Source organism: Natator depressus, chromosome 14, assembly GCF_965152275.1.
Source record: "Natator depressus isolate rNatDep1 chromosome 14, rNatDep2.hap1, whole genome shotgun sequence".
Classification (NCBI taxonomy): domain Eukaryota; kingdom Metazoa; phylum Chordata; order Testudines; family Cheloniidae; genus Natator; species Natator depressus.
Window position 1 is genome coordinate 13,865,272 of NC_134247.1, and position 14,424 is coordinate 13,879,695.

General features: G+C 46.4%; 1 protein-coding gene and 1 long non-coding RNA gene across 2 annotated transcripts in view; one reads left to right on the forward strand and one right to left on the reverse strand.

Annotated features, from left to right (window-relative positions):
• LOC141998644 (uncharacterized) overlaps window positions 1-14,424 on the forward strand; it is an 89,703-nt gene that overhangs the window by 57,002 nt on the left and 18,277 nt on the right. The window lies entirely within an intron of this gene.
• LOC141998640 (CMRF35-like molecule 6) lies at window positions 3,523-14,318 on the reverse strand. The gene is made up of 8 exons (XM_074971495.1): window positions 14,279-14,318; window positions 12,498-12,827; window positions 11,578-11,698; window positions 10,822-10,845; window positions 9,876-9,985; window positions 5,891-5,943; window positions 4,099-4,236; window positions 3,523-3,754 (listed from the first exon to the last, which is right to left on the reverse strand). Exons 1-8 carry the CDS (start codon window positions 14,316-14,318, stop codon window positions 3,605-3,607), a joined length of 966 nt encoding a protein of 321 aa, XP_074827596.1. The 3' UTR covers window positions 3,523-3,604.

A 14,424-nucleotide genomic window follows, 5' to 3' on the forward strand; every position in this document is an offset into this window, starting at 1 on the left:
GCGAGTAGCTGTGGATATTCTGGGTCCTTTTCCGAAAAAGACACCCAGAGGAAAGCAGTACATACTGACTTTCATGGATTTTGCCACCCGATGGCCGGAAGCAGTAGCTCCAAGCAACACCAGGTCTAAAAGTGTGTGCCAGGCAGACATTTTTGCCAGGGTAGGTTGGCCCTCCGACATCCTCACAGATGCAGGAACTAATTTCCTGGCAGGAACTATGGAAAGCCTTTGGGAAGCTCAAGGGGTGAATCACTTGGTTGCCACCCCTTACCATCATCAAAAAAATGGCCTGGTGGAGAAATTTAATGGGACTTTGGGGGCCATGATACGTAAATTCGTAAATGAGCACTCCAATGATTGGGACCTAGTGTTGCAGCAGTTGCTCTTTGCCTACAGAGCTGTACCACATCCCAGTTTAGGGTTTTCCCCATTTGAACTTGTATATGGCCGTGAGGTTAAGGGGCCATTACAGTTGGTGAAGCAGCAATGGGAGGGATTTACACCTTCACCAGGAACTAACATTCTGGACTTTGTAACCAACCTACAAAACACCCTCCGAACCTCTTTAGCCCTTGCTAAAGAAAACCTAAAGGATGCTCAAAAAGAGCAAAAAGCCTGGTATGATAAACATGCCAGAGAGCGTTCCTTCAAAGTAGGGGACCAGGTCATGGTCTTAAAGACGCTCCAGGCCCATAAAATGGAAGCGTTGTGGGAGAGGCCATTCACGGTCCAGGAGCACCTGGGAGCTGTTAATTATCTCATAGCATTCCCCACCTCCAACTGAAAGCCTAAGGTGTACCATATTAATTCTCTAAAGCCCTTTTATTCCAGAGAATTAAAGGTTTGTCAGTTTACAGCCCAGGGAGGAGATGACGCTGAGTGGCCTGAAGGTGTCTACTATGAAGGGAAAAGTGCTGGTGGCATGGAAGAGGTGAACCTCTCCATGACCCTTGGGCGTATGCAGCGACAGCAGATCAAGGAGCTGTGCACTAGCTACGCACTGATGTTCTCAGCCACCCCAGGACTGACTGAACAGGCATACCACTCCATTGACACAGGTAATGCTCACCCAATTAAAGTCCAACCTTACCGGGTGTCTCCTCAAGCTAAAACTGCTATAGAACGGGAGATCCAGGATATGCTACAGATGGGGGTAATCCGCCCCCTGGCAGTGCATGGGCATCTCCAGTGGTTCTAGTTCCCAAACCAGATGGGGAGATACATTTTTGCGTGGACTGCCATAAGCTAAATGCTGTAACTCGCCCAGACAACTATCCAATGCCACGCACAGATGAACTATTAGAGAAACTGGGACGGGTCCAGTTCATCTCTACCTTGGACTTAACCAAGGGGTACTGGCAGGTACCGCTAGATGAATCCGCCAAGGAAAAGTCAGCCTTCACCACACAGGTCAGGCTGTATGAATTTAATGTACTCCCTTTCGGGCTGCGAAATGCACCCACCACCTTCCAAAGACTTGTAGATGTCTCCTAACGGGATTAGGAGAAAATGCAGTCATCTACCTTGACGATGTGGCCATATTTTTGGATTCTTGGGCAGAACACCTGGAATATCTACAAAAAGTCTTTGAGCGCATAAGGGAGGCAGGACTAACTGTTAAGGCTAAGAAGTGTCAAATAGGCCTAAACAGAGTGACTTACCTTGGACACCAGGTGGGTCAAGGAACTATCAACCCTCTACAGCCCAAAGAGGATGCTATCCAAAAGTGGCCTGTCCCAAAGTCAAAGAAACAGGTCCAATCCTTCTTTGGCTTGGCCGGATATTACAGGCGATTTGTACCGCAATACAGCCAAATCGCCACCCTACTGACAGACCTAACCAAAAAGAAACAGCCAAATGCCATTCAGTGGACCGAAGACAGTCAGAAGGCCTTTAACCAGCTTAAAGCGACACTCATGTCTGTCCCTGTGCTAAGGGCCCCAGACTTTGACAAACCGTTCCTAGTAACCACAGATGCATCTGAGCATGGTGTGGGAGCAGTTTTAATACAGGAAGGACCGGATCAAGAATTCCACCCTGTAGTGTTTCTCAGCAAGAAGCTGTCTGAGAGGGAAAGCAACTGGTCAGTCAGTGAAAAAGAATGTTACGCCATTGTCTACGCTCTGGAAAAGCTACGCCCATATGTTTGGGGACAGCGTTTCTACCTGCAAACCGACCATGCTGCGCTACAGTGGCTTCATACTGCCACGGGAAATAACAAAAAACGTATTCAGTGGAGTTTAGCTCTCCAAGATTTTGATTTCGACATCCAACACATCTCAGGAGCTTCTAACAAAGTGGCTGATGCCCCCTCCCGTGAAAGTTTCCCAGAATCAACTGGTTAAAATCGTCCTTGAGATGTGACAAATATTGTTAGTCTTTATATACTTGGTAGTATATTTAGAAGTGCATGTGTCTTATTAACTCTGTTTTCCCCTAGTGCTCCAGGAAGAAATCACAGCCAGAGTTTCACCCTATCTGTGATTTGGTGGGTGTGTCATAAATATAAAGGGAAGGGTAAACACCTTTAAATCCCTCCTGGCCAGAGGAAAAACCCTTTCACCTGTAAAGGGTTAAGAAGCTAGGATAACCTCGCTGGCACCTGACCAAAATGACCAAGGAGGAGACAAGATACTTTCAAAGCTGGAGGGGGGGGAGAAACAAAGGGTTCTCTCTGTCTGTTCGATGCTTTTCCGGGAACAGAAAAGGAATGGAGTCTTAGAACTTAGTAAGTAATCTAGCTAGAGATGTTTTGTTTAAATGGCTGAGAAAATAAGTTGTGCTGAATGGAATGTAGATTCCTGTTTTTGTGTCTTTTTGTAACTTAAGGTTTTGCCTCGAGGGATTCTCTATGTTTTGAATCTGATTACCCTGTAAGGTATTTACCATCCTGATTTTACAGAGGTGATTCTTTTAATTTTTTTCTTCAATTAAAATTCTTCTTTTAAGAACCTGATTGCTTTTTCATTGTTCTTAAGATCCAAGGGTTTGGGTCTGTGTTCACCTATGCAAATTGGTGAGGATTTTTATCAAGTCTTCCCCAGGAAAGGGGGTGTAGGGTTTGGGGAGGATTTTGGGGGGAAAGATGTTTCCAAGTGGGCTCTTTCCCGGTTAAATATCTGTTAGACACTTGGTGGTGGCAGCAATAATTTCCAAGGGCATAAGGTAAAATAGTTTGTACCTTGGGGAAGTTTTAACCTAAGCTGGTAAAAATAAGCTTAGTGGGTTTTCATGCAGGTCCCCACATCTGTACCCTGGAGTTCAGAGTGGGGAAGGAACCTTGACAGCAATTATTTGGCATTGGAGCAGAGAGATGCCACAACAAGCACCAGAGGAATACCTCCAGCCCTCCAGGAACCGAAGCCACCAGCCTTTGTGCTATTTCAAGCTGATGTCCAGGAAAAGAGAAGCATTTTGTAGTAGCTGTTGTCCCACAGTACATTTCTGAAGACAGTCATGCTGGAAGTGGGACCTCCCCACCACATCTTGCTGTTGGCAGATTGCTCAGCAGAAGCAGGGCAGAGGGAATGCCCGTCTGGAAGCTTTCATGGGACAGTAGGAAAATAAGGACGAACTGTTAAATGTCCCGTAAGTAGGAAGGGCTTCAGCCTGCAGCTTTTCTCCCACACTTTGCTTGACGACAAATCATGGGGGGACGGGGTGTGATTGGGCACATATTGACGTAGGTGTCTTCCTGATCTGTGGCTGAGCAGTGCTCTGGGCCAGAAGAAACTGCTTCTCTCCCTCCTGAAACCTGAAATAAAGACACCATGAATCAGAGAGAAGAAACTACAAGAAGAGGAGATGGAGTAACTTGGAGCAGGTCCAGGCAGAAGACGAGAACCTTGCAAACCACAGCTGATTCTTCCAGGTGACCCCTGGCTTTAATTAGGTTGTGCGTTTCCTGAAGAGTTCATGAGTTGCTGCTGCTGAAAGGGGCTGGTTAGTGGTAAGAAAGAGGAAGAGGAAAGGTTTTGCCCCTGAATGGGCGCAGATTCCCTTTTGGAACAGTGTCCTCCAGGCCTGGAAGCAGGGAGTCTCAGAATGGGGGAGTACACCCTCCAGCAGCAGTATGCTGTCACTGGGTTTTCTTCCTACCTGATTCCTCAGTGGGACGTTTTCATAGTCGGACGCTGGATCGGCTGAGCAGGGCAGGTGCTGCTTGTTCATAAAGGTTGCTGTCTGGCCTGTGGCAGCAGGATCTGATGCACTGAAGGAAAGGGTGTGCCCAGGATTCTAAAACAGACATGGGAGGTGCTCAGAGCTAACAGGAAACTCTAAGCGACCCCTCTTACCAAAATGCCACACTGAGGAGCTAAAGGGGTGGGGTTGGCAGGAAGTGACTCCTTCCCTGTACTGCCCTAAGCTGCAGCCATGTTAAAAAGGGCGCCCTTGCTGTCTGAGTCTAAATAATGACCCCTCCAACTCCACACTGGTTAATCAGCAGGGCTGGGAATTTTCTGCTAAAAGCACAAGTCTCTATGAGGTGAGTGTGACCCAAGGAACTCTGGTGCCAACTTCCAGAGGGCACCAGGGGTGCAGAGGGTTTACAAAGATCCCCTGGGTCAGATATATACATAGTTCACTGACGGGTGGCATGTGCCGTCTCTGCCGAGCGTCAGTTGCCCATTGGTCCTCAATCATTGCACAATGTGCGTGTGGATAGTATTGAAGGAGTTATGTATCTATACAGAAATTACGTTCATGAGGGCTTGGAATTAAGACAGGTCACCAGCAGGTGAGACACCTCGGAGATGTTCCTTGCAGGCAGGAGGTAACACACACCTCTCTCCCTGTCTGCCCATTTGGATACTGTGTATCGTATGCCGCACACTGTCTGCCTATTTACACCCAGAGCTGGGGAGGACTGAGAGACTGTGAAGTCTACCAGCGAGGAAATCTACCTGAATAAACAAACAGCCAGGGGAGGGGAGTGTCCTGTTTATGAATAAAGACAAAGGGTTGTCTCTTAGAGTACAAAGTGACATGTTGGATCCTTCACCTGGGAGGCAAACTGACAGCATGCTTGGCTCATGAAAGGGGAACACAGCCAACCTGGTTGTAAGGCACTGTACAGATTTAGGGTGAGGAACACTCTACAAGACATGAGAGGAGCTTGCTCATTAAGTCTAGGCTCTAGAATGCGTTAGGATTTTGTTTTATGGGTAACCATTTGTTTCCAATACCTCCGCTTGCTGTTCCTTGAATTTCTCTGCTTTGTTAAATAAACTTCTCTAAACGCTGTTTGTTCAGCGGAGCGGTGACCTGAGGTGGAACTGGCCAGCTGGGGTGCGTTGCTGTTTGGAAGTGTTGAATCTGTGAGCACAAGTCTCCAGCGAATCAGGGGCTGGACACTCCAGGGAGATGCTTGGAGGGTTCAAGGTTTGGGATGTACCTACCGCTAACCTGTAGCAGAACAGTGAGGCCTGTGGGGCCTAGAGGGGAGGGCTTATGGTGCCTGTGGCTGGTGGAGCTGGGGAGCTGACCCACGACAGGCACAGACAGGGCTTCCTCATGCTAAGGGCAAGCGGTAGCGAGGTGCCCCCACAATCTTGGGTACCGTCGGAAAGCGTCACACTGAGCTACAATAGTAACTCCCTTAGCTGGTAGGGGTAGCATGTGCTTAACTTCTTATGTGAACCATCCACTAGAGGGAGACAGACACCTGCTGCGCTAGTGTAGATTGACTTGGCTATGACATTATACCTTTCCTAGGACTTAGTAGCACTGAGTGAATGGTGAAGGTGTGTCACCTTTTCAGGGGTTCAGTAATGTGTGAAATACTCTAAACTCAGAGAGCCACTGACTATCGTCTGTTCTATCCTGTATACGTTATTGTACTGAGCTAATCACCACTGTATCTGAGCACCTACCCGAGAGCCTACCTTACCTTGTTGTAGAGATAGACGTTCTTATCCTTTTGTCCTGGTGTGTCCGCAAGGGCTGAAATAATCAGAAACAGGAAATGTATCAAGCTGATGTAAAGCTATTTTTATTTATGGCTAGGCCTTTCTAAGGCACTTGTTGCAGTAGTATCCTGCACCCTAGATGCAATGTCAGGGAAGCAGAGCCTTCCTAGGACCAAGTGTTACTACTATCTCCATCTGGGAGCTTTTGCAAAGGAATTTGTCAACCATTGGACTGTGTGTGTATGTAACTCACTGGGGGACCGTCCTGTGTCAATGTGGACCCAGCTTTTTAGATCTAAATGAACCAGGTCAGCTTTCAAGGCCAAACACAGACCCAGCCCTCTGGATCAGCAAGTGGTGCACAGATCCATAGTGCTTTGCAGCGCCCAGGGAAAGCGGTTGCGTCAGCTCCTTGGTGGGCTACACTCCTGCTCCATGGCTCATGGGAGCCTCTCACCACCAACACCATGAGGTTAGGGCTCTGTGGATGTGTCTGGCAAGGAGAGACATCCCCAGTGTCTTTTTAGAGATCTCCAAGTCTCTGGGGACAGTTTCCCTTTTAAGGATTAGCAATTTGGCTCAGAGCCTTGAAGTTATTTAGGCTCCTAATTTGTTAGAAACCTAAATTCCTTTGAGGATCTGGACCTTTCTGCTTTGAGAATTCCTTTTTCATGCAGCATGCAAATGAAAGACAGAGAGCTACAGTTGGGGGGTGAAAGGTCAGTAATATTTCTCTGTCTCTAACTGGCTGCTGCAGCGTTCCTGCTGATCTCTTCCCAGAATTAGAAAAAAAGAGAACCCTGGAGCTGTACCCCCACATAGGGGGCTAACAGTGCAGGGTGGCTGCAGCTCAGCTGAAGTTGAGCGGGAAGATTAGAATTGTGCAATAAAATGTGGTGTTCTAGGCTTCATTTACATGCAAGAATTGCCCCAGTTTAAAGTAAATCAGGTCAAAATCCAATTTAGATAAAGAAGGGCAGAACTCTGGGTAGACTCGTATTTCAGTATGAAAACGTCTTGCTTCAGTTTAGCTGAAGTGAATACGAAACTGGCTTAAACTAAATCCATATAAGCCACTCTTAAACTGAAATAAATAAATCATTGTGGAAAAGGCAGAGGTGCTTAATGACTTCTTTGTTTCGGTTTTCACCAAGAAGGTTGGTGCTGATTGGACGTCTAACAGTGAATGCCAGTGAAAATGAGGTAGGATCAGAAGAGACTAAAACAGGGAAAGAACAAGTTAAAAATTACTTGGACAAATTAGATGCCTTCAAGTCACCAGGGCCTGATGAAATACATCCTAGAATACTCAAGGAGCTGACTGAGGAGATATCTGAGCCATTAGCGATTATCTTTGAAAAGTCGTGGAAGACGGGAGAGATTCCAGAAGACTAGAAAAGGGCAAATATCATGCCAATCTATAAGAAGAGAAATAAGGACAACCCAAGGAATTACAGACAGTCAGCTTAACTTCTGTACCCAGAAAGGACAGATTTCAGAGCAGCAGCCGTGTTAGTCTGTATTCACAAAAAGAAAAGGAGTACTTGTGCCACCTTAGAGACTAACAAATTTATTTGAGCATAAGCTTTCATGAGCTACAGCTCACTTCATCGGATGCATGCAGTGGAAAATACAGTGGAAAATTCAGTGGAAAGTACCCAGAAAGATAATGGAGCAAGTAATTAAGCAATCAATTTGCAAACATCTAGAAGATAACAAGGTGATAAGTAACAGCATGATTTTATCAAAAACAAATAGTGTCAAACCAACCTGATAGCTTTCTTTAACAGGGAAACAAGGCTTGTGTATCGGGGGAAGCGGTAGATGTAGTATATTTTGACTTTAGTAAAGCTTTTAATACTGTTTCACATGACCTTCTCATAAACAAACTAAGGAAATGCAACCCTGATGGAGCTACTCTAAGGTGGGTGCAAAAGTGATTGGAAAACCATTTCCAGAGAGTAGTTATCAGTGGTTCGCAGTCATGCTGGAAGAGCATAACGAGTGGGGTCCCGCAGGGATCAGTTCTGGGTCTGGTTCTGTTCAATATCTTCATCAGTGATTTAGATAATGGCATACGGAGTACACTTAGAAAGTTTGCAGACGATACCAAGCTGGGAGGGGCTGCAAGTGCTTTGGGGGATAGAATTAAAATTCAAAATGATCTGGACAAACTGGAGAAATGGTCTGAAGTAAATAGGATGAAATTCAATAAGGACAAATGCAAAGTACTCCACTTAGGAAGGAACAATAAGTTGCACACATACAAAATGGGAAGTGACTGTCTAGGAAGGAGTACTGTGGAAAGGGATCTGAGGGTCATAGTGGACTACGAGCTAAATATGAGTCAACAGTGTAACGCTGTTGCAAAAGAAGCAAACATAATTCTGGGATGTATTAGCAGGAGTGTTGCAAGCAAGACATGAGAAGTAATTCTTTTGCTCTACTCCGTGCTGATTAGGCCTCAACTGGAATATTGTGTCCAGTTCTTGATGCCACATTTCAGGAAGGATGCTCATGTGGACAAATTGGAGAGAGTCCAGAGAAGAGCGACAAAAATGATGAAAAGTTTAGAAAACATGACCTATGAGGGAAGATTGAAAAAATTGGGTTTGTTTAGTCTGGAAAAGAGAAAATTGAGAGGGGACACGATAACAGTTTTCAAGTATGTAAAATGTTGGTACAAGAAGGAGGAAGAAAAATTGTTGTTCTTAACCTCTGAGGATAGGACAAGAAGCAATGGGCTTAAATTGCAGCAAGGGAGGTTTAGGTTGGACATTAGGAAAAACTTCCGAACTGTCAAGGTGATTAAGCACTGGAATAAATTGCCTAGGGAGGTTGTGGAGTCTCCATCATTGGAGATTTTTAAGAGCAGGTCAGACAACACCTGTCAGGGATGGTCCAGATAATACTTAGTCCTGCCTTGAGTGCAGGGGACTGAACTAGATGACCTCTCAAGGTCCCATCCAGTTCTCTGATTGTGTTACTTGTATTATCATAGGGTCTAGGAGCACCAGTCATGCCTGAGGACCCCCGTTGTGCTAGGTGCTGTACAAACAGAACAAAGAGACCCAAAGAGCTTACAAACTAAGTAGAAGACGCGGGACAACAGATGGGTTCTGATAGGGGAGGACCAGGAAACTCTGTGACAATAGTTGCCAGCATGATAGGCCACGGTCTCCACACACTAGCAGCCTTATAAATAAATAATAAAATAAATGTCTACAGAGACTTTGCTCCAGTTTAGCTAAATCATGTCTTGACCCAATTTAAGTTAAACTGGTGCAGCTTTCTCATGCAGCAGCGGCCCCGGCGTTGGTTCGGTTCTTTTTGCTGAGGCAGTGATTGCATGCCCTCTGGCTGAGGTGACGGAGGAAAAGACTTTGTCAGCTATTTCCCTGTTATTAGTACCCATCAGAACCTGGCAAGCCCAGCTGCAGCTGATTGGAAGTCACAGGATTACCAGAACCTGAGGCAGCATGGGTCTTGTGGGGTAGACAGCTTTGCAGGAAAAGCTGGGAATCACTACAGGCCAGAGGAGCAGTTCTTAGGAGCAGCTGATGAAATCAGGTAATCAAGGGGAATTTGTTTCTTTTGCTGAGTGTTAATGAATCTTATTTAAACAGCTGATTTCTACTTGGTCAGAAACAACTGGTTTGTTTGCTTTTTAACTAGCCAGCTCCTGTATCTAGCCTGAGCTAGGTACCTGCTCCATCACTGTGGCTGGGGATGTATGATAGCGGGGGCTGGGTGAGCTGTGGGGATCTACCAGTTTGTACAGCCATGCGACCTGCTGCATGGAGTAACTGACGAAGTACGTGGGGTGAATTTTGAGAGTGTCTGTCTTGTGCTGTTATTTTGGGGACAGGAACAGTATGGTCCTTAGGAAGGAAGCAAAATAATTGGGCTGCACCATCCGGAAAATGAAGTGACACTTAGTAGCAAAATTGATCAGAGAATTTTTACCTTTGCTCCTCCTCTGTAATGCTCTTCTAAACTTTACAGCAATGAACACAATCAAAGGTAGAACCAGCAGGACGGATGAGATCAGGATATGGAGGACGAGGTTTGGTATACTAGGCGAAGGAGAAGAGAATGTTTATTTCTACCCTTAACGGTCACACTTTGTTATATAAAGACTAGACATATATCTTGCTTCCCTCTCAAGTTGTTTGAAGGGGTGGGTAAGTATTAGGCAACGCCTATCTGTTTTTTACAGATGGGAAACTGAGGCACAAGTACAGTGACTTGCTTCAAAGTAGCACATTGAGTCAGTTGCGGAGCTGAGGCTAACACCTTGCTACGCTGGATTTCAGCATCCAACTGAATAAACAGAAACCATACTGCAAAGGAAAATTTGGCAATCTAACTAGCAGGCCTAGCTTTCCTCTTTGCACAGCGGGGTTTAAATGTGTACTGGGGCCTAGGTCTTTAAAGACATTTAGATGTCTCACTCTCCCTGCCCTCAATGAGAGTTAAGCACCTAAATACATCTGAGGATCTAGGCCCAGGTGACCAGAGACATGAGTTTGCTGGCCTCAGCATAGTGCCTAACAAAGGTCTGATTTCAACAAAAACCTACAGAGTGCGACAGCAGTGGGCACGATTCTAGTGACCCTAACAGGGCCCCTGTGGTTGGCACTTCAAAAACAAACTCTTTTTATTGATTAAATTGACTTAATTAAATGATCAGGTTACAACTGTTAGACTCTTTTCAGCTGAGCTAGGGTAAAACCCCTGTTCTGTTTAGGGATGGCAGTGTTACCTAGTGGTTAGAGCCTTGGACCCAGCATCAGGAGACCTGGGTTCTATTCCTGGCTCTGCCACTGGCCTACTGGCTGACCCTGAGCAAGTCATGTCACCTCTTGTGCCTCCGTTTCCCCATCTGTAAAATGGTGTTAATGATACTGACCTCCTTTGTAAAGTGCCTGGAAATCTGTGGAGGAAAAGTGCTCGATGTTGTTATTCTCTTAGAGACTTGCACTGCATCTTTTGCCATGAATTTTTGGCTTTTCTGATTAAAAAGTTAGACACAATCGTACAGAATGCAGTGTCACACACACCCCTTCTGGTGCTGGGGTTTGTCAACTGCTTCTGCCGCAGTGTGAAGGAAACAATGGACAACAACTTCAAGATGGAAATTTCAGATATTCTGTCATGTGATTGACATGTTCAGTACATCTCCCTGCCTGACTGGAAAGCCCAATAGAATAGCAAGAGTCCTGCATGTCAGATGTGAGGGGAAATGCAGCGCTAGCTCTTTAAAATTGGACCATGACAGGCTGGAAGAGTGGTGAGTGTGGGTGGAGGGGTGTTTTTTGCTTTCTTTTTGTTTGCAAGTCTGGGCTTGATACAGTATAATGCAATGGAATTCACCTTGCAGGGCAGAAAATAGTTTGCAGGACAGGAAGGACTGTATAGCAGCAGGACTGTCTGGCCCTGACTTGGATGATAAATGACCCTATCTCAACTTGTAAACTCAGCTAAAAATCTCGCCGTGACCTGTGAGTTCTCGAATCCTACATGCTGCCTGAGTTTGACTTAAAGCCTTGGCATCTGTAAGGATTGTAGCCCTGACTTCGGAGGGCTGTGTAGAGACCCCAAACCTGCCATGGAGCTTGGGGAAAGGAGACCTCACAGTGCCTCTAGCATGAGTTTGGGCACTCACCCTGCAGGAGCATCACTACTGTTAAAGGAGGAGGTGGATTTTTCCACTTCAGGAACAGTCCATGGGGAGGTGGCAACGGTCAGGTCCTTTTCTGGCGTCATTGGCGGTGAGGTAGGAACAGCTGCAAATGAAAGCAGACAGAGCTGTATTACCACGCCCTTGTTTATCGATTTCCTGTTTGAGACGGCACCTGCCTTCATGGTGGCTGGGCTATTAAAGCTCCTTGACGTGTGTACTAGCTAGGCCATTGCAAGCGGAGAAAGGTGGTGTGGTGTTGTTTTAACACAGTAGCTGTAATTCGGTATCCTACTTCAACCGCTGATGGCCCCCAGTGAGATAACGTAGCTTTGCAGTATGCCAAATAAAGGAACCTGAGGGACGAGACTGGAGTGGGACTGAGTTCTTGGGGAGCTAAGTGGAAGAGGTTTGGGGGGAACTCCAACAATATTGAGGGACTGGGGAGAGTGAGCGAGACTTGGCTTCCTCTGCAGGGATCAGTGGTGGCAGCGGAGGAAGGAAATGAGACAGAACTATTCTGACATGAGCACATGGTGTTTAAATGCCTCGTCCTGCATTACTGGCCAACAAGTGAGCAGATAGGCCCTGGCTTCTCCTCCCCTTCCCTCTGTACCTCTATCTCAGTCCTTATTCTTCCCCACTCCATTGAGATAGGAACATGGGAATCAGCACGCTGAGGCAAATAAACTGTCCCTCTAGCCAGGGAGACTCTGGGAACTTGGGAATTGCGGTTCACTGATTGTTACTGGCCAGGCAAGGTTTCAACTGACAGAGTCCTCAGGAGTGTGCTGGCCAGGCAGACAAGCTGGTGTGCCAGGGCACTGACTCTTAGCTTAGCAGCAGCCACGCTGCTCACGGTGCTGGGTGACTGGCACAACACACCACACCCTTGAAGGACTTACCTGGGGAAACACACACATTGACAGCGACCATGCCGTCAAAGCCGCTCTTCTCTATCCCGCACCAGTAAACATCCTGGTCGCCCAGTGCCAGGCTCTCCATGGTCACAGTGAACGTGCATTGCGTGTGATTGTCTTGGATGGAGACTCTGTCCCCTGCCACCTCTGCCTCTGAACTGTTGGTCTGAACAGCTATGGAGCAGGATATCCACATTTCTCCTCTGCACCAGTATTTCTTATAGTTCTGGTACGCCTCGTTGTACTGGCACTGCACAGACACCGACCCTCCCACGGTGCCGCTCACCTCCCTAGGGCCAGTCAGAGCCCAACAGCCTGCAAAAGACAGAATTGCTTTCATTGCTTTCCTGCTGAGCAAAAACAAGTGACAAAGAGACACACTTCAGAACTAGTTAGCCAGATCAACCTTTTGTGCGTGGATATTCCTGTGTGGAAGGAGACAGCTGCTTTGTGGTGGATCTAAGGTGGTGAAAGCTGATAGCCTGGGCCTTAGAAGATCTGGGTCCAAGTCCCCAGTCCTCCACAGACTCTGTGTGACCCTGGGCAAATTTCTTCACCTCTCTCTGCTTCAGTTCCCTTGGGGATAATAGTGCTTTCCTGCCACACAGGCGTGTTGTGCGGATCGGTTTCACAAGAAATGTTTTGGTGGCCTCAGAATGCAGCCACCAATTCTTGCTGGGGGCCGTTCTGACACGTTTCCCTAAAGTACTTAATTAACTTTAGGAAAAACAAATAAATATTTACATATCCATGTGCAAATCATTGTAATTCATTTAGGTAGGTTTTTATTGCAGACTCAGTAATAAAAATAATGTACAGTTGTCTCTATTCTTTACTGGACCTAGATAGAATAGAAACAAATCAGATGCTTTGCAAGTTCTTGTCTTTTGTTATTGTTTCTTTTGCTTGTTTGGTTCCTTTTTTTAAGACTTGCCAGCTAGGAAGTCTGTTTCTGTGAAAAGTGATATCTGTATGTTTGTTAACACTGCTTTGCTTCTCATCTCCCCCCTGCCCTCCCCCACCCCATAAGATCATGGAATTTGTTCTCCTTTTGTGGCTTTTCAGATAGAAATACTCACTGCATTGGTCAGGTTTGTCAGCTGTGTCTAAGTGACTTAGGAGCCCAAGTCCCAGTGCCTTTCAGTGCCACTTGTTCTCCTGCGTCATGTGTGACATTGAAAACCCGACCTCACAATACTATTTAAAAAGCAAGCAAACAAAAAATAGGTGCATAACTGGTCTGCATCCTACTTGGAAGTGACTGCACTGGGGACGTTACTATCATCTGCAGAGCACTTGATTGCAGTGAAATTCCTTCTCAAACCAACTTGCTGCATGGGGGTTGAGGGAGGAGAGGAAAATGTGTTAAGGGAAGTTAGAGGACAATCCTCCAGAGCCATCGGTGGCAGGGAAGGGTACAATTATTAGACTTGGGGGAGGTAATTCCTCCCCCTATCTTAAAGGAAAAACTGTAGTACTAAGGTCCCTGGTTTGTGAGATCTTCCAAACCACTTCAACCCACTGCAGCATTGAAATGTTTTGGCTTTTAGGTAGGACATTTTCTCCAGGGCCATGGGGATTCCTGCAGGTTGGCTTTAAACTAGGACATTCTCTCCTGTTATCCGTTCAAACCTGTGCTTAACATCAGGCACTTGGGTGGGGGACCTGAGGGCAGAAATGATTAGCAGCCACAGCTCCTATTGCTCCAACAGGAGCAGATCTGCCTCCTGGGTCTATTTCTATTGACCTAAAGAATCCTGTCTCACCTGGCAAAAGAATCCAAGCCCGGACAAGGAAACTCCTCATGGTCCTGGTTCTTTCTTCAGACAGCAGAATGTGGACTATCAGCATATCCGGCGTGGTCTCAATGAAGTCAGGGCTCTGTGTTTTCTCGAATCTAAAATGTATCGAC

Excerpts from the sequence above, each read along its gene's own strand:
- LOC141998640 (XM_074971495.1), bottom strand. The coding sequence starts at position 14,318 with ATGAGGAGTTTCCTTGTCCGGGCTTGGATTCTTTTGCCAG. Across the intron at positions 4,237-5,890 it reads ACGTCTATCTCTACAACAAG|AATCCTGGGCACACCCTTTC; the intron begins GTAAGGTAGGCT and ends TGTCTGTTTTAG. Across the intron at positions 3,755-4,098 it reads ACGTCCCACTGAGGAATCAG|GTTTCAGGAGGGAGAGAAGC; the intron begins GTAGGAAGAAAA and ends TCTTTATTTCAG.